The sequence below is a fragment of the Rhinoraja longicauda genome, chromosome 10, assembly GCF_053455715.1.
Source record: "Rhinoraja longicauda isolate Sanriku21f chromosome 10, sRhiLon1.1, whole genome shotgun sequence".
In the NCBI taxonomy this organism is placed as follows: domain Eukaryota; kingdom Metazoa; phylum Chordata; class Chondrichthyes; order Rajiformes; family Arhynchobatidae; genus Rhinoraja; species Rhinoraja longicauda.
This window is the reverse complement of record NC_135962.1, coordinates 18044947-18057898: the sequence shown is the minus strand read 5'-3', so window position 1 is coordinate 18057898 and position 12952 is coordinate 18044947. Positions and strand designations below refer to the sequence as shown.

The 12952-nt window shown below is 42.2% G+C and overlaps 1 protein-coding gene across 5 annotated transcripts in view; it reads left to right on the top strand.

The window, feature by feature from the left end:
• Nucleotides 1–12952, top strand: part of LOC144597241 (spectrin beta chain, non-erythrocytic 1-like) — a 173348-nt gene that overhangs the window by 116777 nt on the left and 43619 nt on the right. For all 5 annotated transcript variants that reach the window (XM_078406303.1, XM_078406304.1, XM_078406302.1 and 2 more), the window contains 5 exons: nucleotides 3373–3651; nucleotides 4341–4471; nucleotides 6451–6655; nucleotides 7587–7961; nucleotides 8858–9102. In XM_078406303.1, the coding sequence (XP_078262429.1) occupies nucleotides 3373–3651; nucleotides 4341–4471; nucleotides 6451–6655; nucleotides 7587–7961; nucleotides 8858–9102 (1235 nt within the window). The remainder of the gene's footprint in view (nucleotides 1–3372; nucleotides 3652–4340; nucleotides 4472–6450; nucleotides 6656–7586; nucleotides 7962–8857; nucleotides 9103–12952) is intronic.

The window sequence follows — 12952 nt, the reverse complement described above, 5'->3', positions numbered from 1 at the left end:
GTCACGGATCGGGGTGTGGGTGAGTAGACGGGCAGCGGAGTTTTGAATGTATTGAAGTTTACTGATGATTTTTGAGGGTGCGCCATAGAGGAGGCTGTTGCAGTAGTCCAGACGGGAGGTGATGAAGGCGTGGATGAGGGTTTCTGCAGCTGTGGAGGAGAGGGATGGGATCAGCAATACTGATGTCCCAGTATTGCTGTCAAATTGTCATGTAAAGGACTACTTTGAAGCAGTGTGATTTTATCATAATTCCTTGGTAGTTGTAGCCGTTATAGTGGAATTGAGACGGAAAATTAAATAGACAGAAAGTGGTGCCTTTACTGTTGTTCCATAACTCACATTCCACTGGATTAAATTACCTGAATCTTCCACAGACCAGCTCGCAAACCTCTTCAATTAAACTGGATCTGATTGATTGGTAAGGCCCAACATGGCGCAGGCTTCCTGCAGTTGGACACAGCGCCTCTTCTGGTTTATGTGCTTTCAAAGAGACTGGATATTTGTGAATGCCAATGATATTCAAAATATTCAAAAGCCACTATAAATTTATCAGACTATAATTCTGTTTTCAGATTCTGAAATGACTTGAAAAGTTAAAATAATAGAAGCACCCACTTGAATTATTTAACGAGGTAAAGGAAAATGTTGATGAGGGGAATGCAGTGATGTTGCCAACAAGGATTTTTAGAAGGTATTCAATGAAGTCCCATTTAAAAAAAAAAGAGAATGAAATTGAAGCATAGATAAGGTTTAAGGCAGAAAGCGGAGAATTGAAATAGATTAGTTTCCAGATTAGAAGATACCTTCAAGGTCGGCAGGTGAAAGAGTGAGTGTGGGGATTGGCTGAGAAGGGGAATGGCCTGTCGGGGAGCGGCCTGGTCGAGGGAAGTGCCTTGTGAGCAAAGTGCGAGTCTTTGGCCCGAGAATCTTCGGCGAGGAGGCTGCGATAGGAGACTCAGCCAAAAGTTGGAGAGGGTGAGATGCAGTGAAGAAATGACAGGTAAGCTGATTCAGTGTGATGCTTGCAGGATGTAGGAGGTCAGGGACACCGCTGGTGCCTCTGGCTGCTACAACTGTGGAAAGTGTGTCCAGGTTCAGCTCCTGAAGGACCGTGTAAGGGCACTGGAGAGGCAAATGGATGACCTCAGGATCATCTGGGAAAACAAGAGTTTCCTGGACAAGACCTACAGCGAGATCGTTACACCGAAGATACCGGAAGAGAGAAGGTGGGTGATGATTAGGAAGGGAAGGAAGCTTGGAGTACAGGAGACCCCGGGGGATGTACCCCCTTGAAAGCAGGTTCATCTCTTGGAAGCTGTCGGGACAGAAGACGCTGCCGGCAGACTGGTCAAAACATGGTGCTGAAGCAAAGCCGAAGAGACAGACATTAGGCAGAGCCGTGGTAATAGGGGACTCCATAGTGAGAGGTACGGACAGGGGTTTCTGCAGCAACAGGCGGGATTTAAGGATGGTGTGTTGCCTCCCTGGTGCCAGGGTCCAGGTGGTTACGGACCGAATGCAGAGCATCCTCAAGGGTGAAGGTGAGCAACCGGAAGTGGTAGTGCATGTCGGCACAAATGATGTCGGGAAGAAGAGGAAAGAGATTCTGCAACGTGACTTTAGAGAGCCCAAAAAAAGGCTGAAAAGCAGGACCTCCAGGGTGGTTATCTCCGGTTTGCTTCCAGTTCCTCGTGCTGGTGAGAGCAGGAACAGGGAGATAGGGGATCCGAATGTGTGGCTGAGGAGTTGGTGCAGAGGGCAGGGATTTAGATTCTTAGACCACTGGGATCTGTTTTGGGGTAAGGGTGAATTGTACAAAAGGGACGGGTTACACCTTAACGAGCGGGGGACCAGCATTCTAGCGGGCAGGTTTGCCACTGCTACATGGGTGGGTTTAAACTAAATGGCGGGGGGAGAAGACAAATTGGAAAGACAAGGATGGAGTTAAAGGGAAAGAGAGTATAGGAAAAGTTAAGAAAGACACCAGAATTAATGGGGCAGAAAGCTCTTGAAGGGATAGGAGAGTATGGCCAAGTGAAATAGGAACTGATGTGAAAGGTGAGGTGAATAATGGATTAAAAGTATTAAATATGAATGCACAAAGTATAAGAAGTAAAATGGATGAATAGAGATCAGTTAGAGATTAGTAGATATGACATTGTGGGGATTACAGATACATGGCTGCAGAAGGATCAGGACTGGGAACTGAATATTCAGGGTCATAGGTCCTATAGAAAGGACAGGCAGGTGGGCAGAGGAGGTGGGGTAGCTCTGTTGGTGAGGGATGAAATTCAGTCCCTTGCGAGGGGTGACGTAGGGACTGATGGTGTGGAGTCTCTGTGGATAGAATTGAGGAATTGTAAAGGTAAGAAGAAACCAATGGGAGTTATTTACAGGCCCCCAAACAGTAGCCTGGATATAGGGTGCAAGTTGCAGCAGGAGTTAAAATTAGCATGTGGTAATGCCACTGTGGTTATGGGAGATTTCAATATGCAGGTAGACTGGGAAACTCAGGTTGGTTCTGGACCCCAAGAAAGGGTGTTGGTAGAGTGCCTCCGAGATGGATTCTTAGAGCAGCTTGTACTGGACCCTACCAGAGAGAAGGCAATTCTGGATTTCGTGTTGTCCAATGAACCAGATTTAGTTTTTATAGAAATCATTTAGATGTGGTAAGGCAAAGCAGAATTTCCAAATCTGTGGATGAGCCAAAGCTGGAAAGCATTGTAGGCAGGATTGAGAAAAATAATGGACTACTATAGCCTGGCAAAAAGCGAAGGCAAGTTTACAGATGATATTTTGAGAAAAGGAGTGAAGTAATTCTCCTTGGCAGAAAGAATAAGAGATAATATAAACCAAATGGCACACACCTAAATGATATGGATGCTCAAAGGGAACTGGATACATTCAAAGTGGCAGGGCATGTTAACAAGGTGATTCGTAAAACATAAACAAATAGACCCATAAAGTTTAAGGATAAGTTTACATTGGTGATAATCTTACACACCCCTCTCTCTCACAGCTGTTCCCAACCGTGTGTCTCGGTGCTGATCTCAGTGCTGGGACAGTTCAGGGGTATGCACCCCATTGCTGATCTCCATGAGCAGCACAACATTGGAAGACAGTGGTAATCAGCTGTGAGAAAGTATGGGGCATCTGCAGAGGGACTTGAGCCACCGTTTAATTAACATTTGCAAAGCTTATCACCAGAGAAAGGTTATCATTATTGCTTTACTTCAGCAAAATACTTCACTTTTTTGTCTTTCTCATTTCTGAGAGGATAATTAATAATAGTTCACGGTTACTCAGACTTCAGAGGTCCACATGGCCAACCCCACTTTGTTGTTGCCATGATTTCTCTTTTTGCTTCTACAGACTTTTCAGAAGGAAATTCAAGGGCATCAGCCACGTATAGATGATGTGTTAGAAAGGGGAGAAAAGATGATTGTGGATCAGAGACCAGATGCAGGTACTATCAAGGAACAATTGAAAGAGTTAAATGGATTGTGGGACAAACTGCAAGAAGAAACAGAGGAAAGGCAGAAGCGCCTGGAGAGTACAAATGTAGCCCAACAATATTATCTCGATGCTGCAGAAGCTGAAGTGTGGATGAGTGAGCAGGAGTTGTACATGATCTCTGATGATAAACCAAAGGTATTTAACTTTAAACCTGTAATTCAACCTCCTATGCTTAAAAGATACTAGATCAGGCCACACTATATCATTTAAGGTTTAGGCAGCTATAAATGTATTTACACCATGTGTTAGATTATTTTTGCAACTTCATCAAATATAAATATTAATTTTATATAATTATGTGTTTACAGTCAATGTTAAACTTGGTAAAGTGTAGCCTGCAAGTGGAATATTAGTTTTAGTTAATTAAGTGCAAGAGTTTTAAAAAAATTATAAAAACAAAGCACCTGTTTTATTCCCTGGCAGTTTACTTGTGCCAGCTGGAATATTTCATGGGTTGCTCATAGACTTCTCCATAACTATTTTTGTTTTGTTGCTAGGTCTTTGCACCTGGCTCTGTGTTGGAGTATTGCATGTTCATGTGCTATTCCATCCAATGGGCAGGCAGGAAGCATGTACATGTAACCTTTTTTAAGTCCACGTGGTGCTCTAATATCAGGTTGCATGCCAGCGTTCTTTCTGTTGCTACATTTAACAAGCTCATTAAACATGATTTGGCTCAACCACACTCGTCTTTGGCTGAGGGTGGTGTGCAGTAATCACCAGTCACAAAAGCTTGAAGAGCCTTGTACTGGTGTATAATATTTCATCCATGATAGCAAACTCCAATATATGTCCAACATTCACTTTTTTTCTGGGTTCTCTAGGATGAAGATAGTGCGACTTCAATGTTGAAGAAACACCAGATCCTGCAGCAGGCAATCTTGGATTACGGAAATACAATTCAAGAGCTTGCCAACCGGGCCCAAATACTTCTGGCTGCTGAGCACCCGGAGGGGTGAGTAGCAACACTGCGGCAGTCTTAACTCCTCAAAAGTCTACTCAAATGTTCCTTCCATGATGCTTATCATTAGTTATCATGTGCCAAAATTATTGTAATTTTATTTATTTGTTCTATTGTTGATGGAATCCACTGGTTAGTGGATTTGAAATTTACAATTAAGTAAGAACAGAAGGGAGTAGAATGTGTTCACAGCGGTTTAACTCAGCTTTCAGAGGATGACGCATAAAGAACCACATTATCCAACATTTAATAGGTGACGAATAAATACTGGGTTCAATGGAAAAGAAAACAATGAAGAAGAGTAATCATGATTTACTTTTTAAAAAACCCTTTCTGCATTTTCCTAATTGAATAATTATAATCAATCACAGCTCAGTGAGATCCACGAGTAAAATAAAGGTTGTGGTAATCACTGTCTTTTAAAGTGTTAGACGTTGCTTGTGTACAGAGATACATTTACAAGGATAGACACAAAATGCTGGAGTAACTCAGCGGGTCAGGCAGCATCCCAGGAGAACATGGATAGGCCAGTGAATCAAATGCAATGACGCCATCTGATTTTGAATACTGAAGTACACCTAGACAACCAGTCGAACTCTAATTTCCACTGAAACCTTAGGATCCATTGTGCTTATTTTAGGGAAATATATACGAATAAGTCTACTTTACAGCATTTGTGTTATATACTCCAGAATGCTGTCATGATATTCTGGTCAAACAGAAGGGCAAGGATATCCTTAACCTTGAGCAGGGAACGTAGTGGACTTAAAAGTCACGTTCCGTTTGTTTTTCTACATGCCCCACTGTGCAGAAGCCAAGCCTGCCATTAACTGCACACCTTAGATACCTGGATGCATCATAGAAATAATTGGTTATCAAAGTATAATTGGAGGAACAGAGGAAGCCTGTTTTGTACGTTGAGCCAGCTGCATTATTTTTAGTGATGATGAATTCCCATTTGTCTGCCTTTCCTTCTGCTCCTCGCCACTTGCATTATTTGTCAAAATTTAAAAAAAGAAAATGCTGGAAGCACACAGCAGTTCAAGTGGGATTTTTGGAAAGAGAAGCAGCAATGATGTTTCCAGTCAGACCCTACATCAGACCCTCTGCCAGTAAGTTATATCGGCACGGTGGCGCAGCGGTAGAGTTGCTGCCTTACAGCGAATGCAGCGCCGGAGACTCAGGTTCGATCCTGACTACGGGCGCCGTCTGTACGGAGTTTGTACGTTCTCCCCATGACCTGCGTGGGTTTTCTCCAAGATCTTCGGTTTCCTCCCACACTCCAAAGATGTACAGGTATGTAGGTTAATTGGCTGGGCAAAATGTAAAAATTGTCCCTGGGGTGTAGGAATGTGTTAATGTGTGGGGATCGCTGGGCGGCGCGGACCCGATGGGCCGAAGGGCCTGTTTCCGCGCTGTATCTCTAAATCTAAAAAAATAAAAATTAAAATATCTAACCAACAAGCAGCACACCAACAAGCTATTGAGCCCAACTATTTATAGTCTCTTTAATGCACCACCTTTGCCTTCCTACAAACATCTCCATCAAACCCGCTCAAAGTAGTCTCAGGGATCGTGCAGGAGGAGGGGGTGGTACAGAATGCAGCACATCATTCCTCACACTCCCTATCACCAAACCTCTCTCCCCACACCCATTCCCCCACCCCCCCACCTCTGACCCCCAGAATCATCAACCTCATGAAGCCACACACAAATGTGTTAATAGCAGTTAATACTTATATGATCAAATCTGTTGCTTCTATTCCAGTTCTAAGACCTTTGGACCTTTCTCTGAGGCTGTTATCTTTGGTTAAATGCATTTTATTGCTTCATGCTGAGGAAACTTGTTTTACCTGGAATGAGATGATGATAGAGCATGTTCATGTTATCAAGATGTTGAACTTCCATTTCAAATAGAAATCGCACAGTTCTGTTGGAATCAATTAATAACTGATAGTTTGATTCACTTACAGTGAACAGATTATTAGGCGTCAGGGACAGGTGGACAAGCAGTATGCTGGACTCAGAGATTTAGGAAATGAGCGCCAGAAAAAATTGGACGATATGCACAATCTCTTCCAGTTGAATCGTGAGGTGGTAGATCTGGAGCAATGGATTGCAGAAAGGGATCTAGCAGCATCTTCACAGGAATTAGGAAAAGACTTCGACCAAGTTACAGTGAGTATTCCATCAATCTTTTGTAGCATAACTAAGGACAATCTTAATAAAGTTCATTCGATTGTAAAATTTTGAGCATATTAGGTTTCTTGTGCCTTTAGTCAATTTAGTTATTTTAGTTCTGTTTCTATACTTGGCGAATATTGTGGGCTCACAGGTTGAGATCGGGACAAACCTGATGGAAATGGGTTCCCAGGGTGGAAATGTCAAAGACCAAACAGCATCGCATTAAGGCGAAAGCAGCAAAGTTTTGATGGAGTAGAAATAAGAAACTGCAGATGCCGGTTTACTAGAAAGGACACAAAGTGCTGGAGTATCTTCGCAGGTCAGGCAGCATCTCTGGAGAGTAAAGACTCCCGACATTTTGGATCGTGACCCTATGTTTAAAGGAGATGTGCAGGCCAGGTCAGGTTTTTTACACCGGTCTATGTTCTATGCAAACATTACAGAAAACTGGAGGGGGTGAAGCAAGGGGAGAAGAAATATATTTTGAACAACAGTGGCACATATTTCTATCCCAGAAATAAATTTGAAAAATAAGCTTCGTAAATCTGTGACATAAAGTTGGTTAGAGAAAGCTAATGAAGTGAATAGTTCTAGTGGTTACCACAGATTCTGATCATAAAATTCTTGCAGTATTTTCAGAACTTGGGCAGAATCCAGGCCAGGTATGTAAAAGACATCTATAGTTTAATTGGTAACAAGCAAAACCCTGCTCACTGTGTTTAATTATTATCTTTGATCTGACTTCATCGGACTTTATCTTGCACTAAACATTTTTCCCTTTATCCTGTATCTGATCACTGTGGACGGCTTGATTGGAATTCATGCATCATCTTTTCGCTGACTGAATAGCATCTGACTGAAAGGTTTTTCACTGTACCTTGGTACACGTGACAATAATAAACAAAACTAAATGATTCGCTTTCAGATGCTGAGGGAAAAGTTCCGTGAGTTTGCCAGAGAGACTGGGACGATTGGTCAAGAGAGAGTGGACGGCGTCAATATGTTGATTGACGATCTCATTGACTCGGGCCATTCAGAGGCAGCGGACATAGCGGCGTGGAAGGACAGCTTGAACGAAGCCTGGGCCGATCTGTTGGAGCTGATAGACACCCGGACACAGCTGCTGGCCGCCTCCTATGAACTCCACAAATATTTCTACGATGGCAAAGAGCTTTCGAGCCTGATCCAGGAAAAGCACAAGGAGTTGCCAGAGGAACTGGGCCGTGATGCCAACACAGCGGAATCTTTCCACAGAATGCACAACACGTTTGAACGAGATATTCATTCCCTGGGTGTACAGGTACAGCGCACTGCCACTAACATATAATAGAAATAAATATGTAGGCACTGTTAAGTAGCAGCAGAATGACAGCATGAAAATTATATCAGTCTCACTCATTTGATACAATCTTATTTTGGGGCAGTGTGTAGGAGTAATTTGAGATGTAACATATGGTAAGTATAATCAACATGTTAGAACTTGGTTCCCAAACCTTGCTTGCATTTGAGGGTTTGGTCATCTTGTAGTTGGATTTGTTACAGCCTAATTGAGAAGGATTGGTTGCTATGATTAGTCAACAACTCCATTAGCTTCTTCCAGCAATCTGGAGTATGCATGAATACAATCAAGATTGAAGCTACTTTTTATTTTGTTTACTGTTTCATATGCTCCTATTGTAACAAAATAAAGTTTTCTACACAAGGCAGTAAATACATTTTTGATGGATATTTATATTTTGATTCATAAGATGCAACTTGTACATTCAATTTATTTTCTAATGATTTATTTTGTGTGTTTGGTTGTGATGACTCTGGGCTAATTTAAAGCCTGGCTATTTTATTTCTTTAAAGAAAACACACTGAAATGTTAGTTCTTAATTTGCTAACCCCAGTTTATTATTTTGGAAATTGATTGAAACCGTACTCAATGCACATTTATTTTACCCTCCCATGGACTTTTACCAATGTCTCCCTTCAGTGTAATTTAGTTATCATTAGTATTGCTTCATTTAATGAAAGACTGTTGTGTACAACTTAACGACAGTAGAGAGATCTGAAGCAGCATCTGTCGAGAGTTTAGGTGATTCAAATTGAATTGCCCATTTATAGTTAAAAAAACTGTAAGGTAGACAGAACATAAAGTTGTGCCTTGACTTTATCTTGACTGCATAATACAATAGATTTTCGTTTTAATAGGTTCAGCAGTTCCAAGATGACGCAGGGCGTTTGCAGACAGCCTATGCAGGGGATAAAGCTGCAGCCATCCAGAAACAAGAGCAGGAGGTGGTTGAGGCCTGGAAGGCACTTTTGGATGCTTGTGATGGTCGGCGTACCCAGTTAATTGATACAGCTGAGAAATTCCGCTTTTTCAGTATGGTCCGGGATTTGCTGTCATGGATGGAGAGCATTGTAAGGCAGATTGAAACAGAAGAGAAACCACGGTAATTTGGAATTTCTTTTTCATTGATGATGGGGCTGTATGTGGCTCCAGCAAGAAAATCATTTATTGTAATTTACGGATGTCCTTGAGAAAGTAGTGGTGGACCTTTTTAGTTTAGATTAAAGATACAGCATGGAAACGAACCCTACAGCCCACCAAATCCATGCCAACCCATTCTCACCAGTTCTACATTATCCCACCATCTTGTCCAATGCCTACACACTAGGGGCAATTTACAGAAGCCTATTCACCTACCAACCCGCATGTCTTTGGGTCGTGAGAGCGAACTGGAGTACCCAGAGAAAACCCACATGGTCGCAGGTAAAACGTGCAAACTCCACACAGATAGCCCCCAAGGTCAGGGTCAAACCTGGGTCTCTGGTGTTGCGAGGCAGCATCTCTACCAACTGCGCCACTGTGCCTCTTGATCTTTGCTCCCAGTATTATTAAATCTAGAGTTCTACAACTGGAACATGGCAGTTGCAAAGAACCAGCTAAGTGTTACAAGCCAGGATGCTGTCGTGTGGACATTACCTTATAGATGATGTTTTCCAAATGCAGTTGTCTTTCTAGGTAACAGAAATCACCTTCTTGGGAGATGTTGATGACAATGCCTACAAGTTTTAAAGTTCAAAGTATTGTTTGTATTATGGGAAAGAAATACAATACAGGACATAAACCACAGAATATTAACTCAACTATTATGCATTTTTAGTACAAATTGTTACCTTCCTTGCATCACTTTTATAGGGAAGACTATTTTCATACTATCAACATAGTCTTCAATTGTGAGAAAATTAGAGAAAATTAGAAGTAAATTTGAACTATTGATGACCTCACTCTATTGGCAGAAAATGCTGCAAACACTCAGCCGATTAGGCAACATCTGTAGAAAGAGAAACAGAGATAATGCTTCATATCTGAAACCCTTCAATTTAACTTCTGATGAGGAGTTTCAGACCTGAATGTTAACTCATTCTCTTTCTTCAGCTGCTGCCTGATTTACTGAGTATTTCCATAATTTTCTGTTTTTATTTCAGAATTCAAGCTTCCACGGGTTTTTTTAAAAATCATTTTCGTCCTTCCGTGGTATTACTTGCTCCTGTACTTTCAAGTGACCTAAAGAACTGGTTCAAAATAAAACTGCCTCTGACCTATCCTCACAAGAAATGCACCTTTTTTCATTTTAGTCAAATATACATCAGATTGTAAATGAGCATGCTGGAAAACAAAAACAAAAACACTGGGGAATAAAATATTTGAATGTAATAAGCAAATATAGACAACATATGTCCAACTTTGGACTGACTTTTTTTCTACAAATCTTCATGTTCACTTTTAATCTCTGGGCTAAGAATGCGCTGGTGTGAACGTGTGTTATTTTCTGGCCAAATAAATAACAGTTATAGTCCGAAGAACAGTATGTCAGTTGGACTTTGACCTGACAATAAATTAATCTTTAGACTTTACTTTAGACTTTAGAGATACAGCATGGAAACAGGCCCTTCGGCCTACCAAGTCAGCGCCAATCAGTGATCACCCCGCACACTAACACTATCCTACACACTAGGAACAATTTTTTTTTTTAAATGAAAGCCAATTAACCTACAAACCTGTACATCTTTGGAGTGTGGGAGGAAACTGGAGAAAACACACATGGTCACAGAGAGAACATACAAACTCCTTACAGACAGCACCTGTAGTCAGGATCGAACCCATCTCTGACGCTATAAGGCAGCGACACTACAGCTGCACCACTGTGCTGCCCTAATCTACTATAATCGAAAGCCATAATCTGCCCTATAGATCTCTGTGCAAGAATAATTTTGCTGTCTCAATTTGCTCAAGTTGTCTCAAATTGCTGCAAGATACCCAAATAATATCACATCAGCTCAATCATCTTATAACTTTTTAAAAATTTAATCATGTGGGATGTGGCGCTTGTTTCCAAGCCCAATGTCAATTGTTCATCCCATATTGCCCCCAAGAGGAGGGTGTTGAACCCCTTCTGGCACTAATGTAGATCTTCTCCTGAAGGTCCCCCCAACAATGAATTGAGGTTCAAGAATTTAAACCCAGGAATGATGAGAGAAAGACAATATTAATCTTAATTTTTAGTATATTTTTCATTTCATTTAAAGATGCAGCGCAGAAAACACAATAGATAAAATAACATTTCTGTGACAATTCCCATCTTCGCTCTTCATCCGCCTTAACCAACCTGATCTCCCGGTAGCTCAGCACTTCAGCTCCCCCTCCCACTCCCAGTCTGACCTTTCTGTCATGGGCCTCCTCCATTGTCCTAGTGAGGCCCAGCGCAAATTGGAGGAACAGCATCTCATATTTCGCTTGGGCAGTTTACACCCCAGCAGTATGAACATTGACTTCTCTAACTTCAGTTAGTCCCTCTGTCCATCTCTTTCCCCTCCCCCTTCCCAGTTCTCCCACTGTCTTCCTGTCTCCTACTACATCCTATCTTTGTCCCACTCCCTCCCCTGACATCAGTCTGAAGAAAGGTCTCGACCCGAAACGTCACCCATTCCTTCTCTCCTGAGATGCTGCCTGACCCGCTGAGTTACTCCAGCATTTTGTGTCTACCTTTGATTTAAACCAACATCTGCAGTTATTTTCCTACACAGAAAGACTAAGGTAATTAGTCTTAGGTAAAAGGTAAAAGGGCATCACAGTGATGCAGCGGTAGAGTTGCTGCCTTACAGTGCTTGCAGCGCCAGAGACTAACTACTGGTGCTGTATGTATGTAGTTTGTACATTTTCCCCGTAACTGTATGGGTTTGCTCTGAGATCTTCGATTTCCTCCCACACTCCAAACACGTACAGGTTTGTAGGTTAATTGGCTTGGTATAGGTGTAAATTGTCCCTAGTGTGCGTAGGATAATGTTAATGTGCTGGAATAGCTGGTCGGTGCTAACTAGGGTGGGCCGAAGGGCCTGTTTCCGCACTGTATCTCTAAACGAAACTAAAACTAAATTTCATTAACTACTACAGGTATCATGCAGACATAAAGTGTTGCTTATTCATCATTCCATAGCACCCTATGTTAGTCATACATCCCTGCCTATGTATCAGGAGACATACGAGTACACAAATGTGCTGCTTTAGTTCTCAAGATAGGCACAAGGGATTTTCATCTTCGAGGCTTCCCTGTGTGGAGCTAACAAAAGTTGCAGTTTATTAGGATCTAGGGGCATGCGGATACAACAACGAGAACACCGGGGCGGTGGGGGTATAGGGAGGATCAGGTCCAGGGATGTTAGCAACAATAGGATCCTGCAAGACAGGGTTAACAATGGGAGTAAGGATGCAGGTACATGGGCAGGGTGTGTAGAAGGATGATGGATCTTCAGCAGAGAGGTAGGTGGGTGGGGGTGCCAGTTACTGGGATTGTAAATCTAGGGATCAAGAGGGAGTATGAGGCAGATTGGAATAGAGACCATTTTTGGGTATAATTGGGAATTAGTTAATGTAAATGCCCAGTCATGTCTCAAACTGACAGAAGCAGTTAGGAAGCGTGGGCGGGAATCAGAAGGAAATTAGACAGACCCAGAAAAGGAAAGGTGGTTTTGACATGATATTGGGTGTGAAGTCTAATTTGGTTGGATGCGAAGACAGAAGTGGGAATTATGAGTGGGACCACTGGGGAGAAAGGGCATTGAGGACAAGGGTTGGGAGTGAAGTTACTTGTGAAACAATGGATGCCTTGCACATCATAGCAGCACACTGTAAGTACGACTGAGGTCTGTTGAAACAGTGACAAAGCAGGCTTCAACTCTCATGGCTTAGACGTGAATGGTGTATGCTGTTTGTGGGCCTTGTCAGCACACAAACCTTTA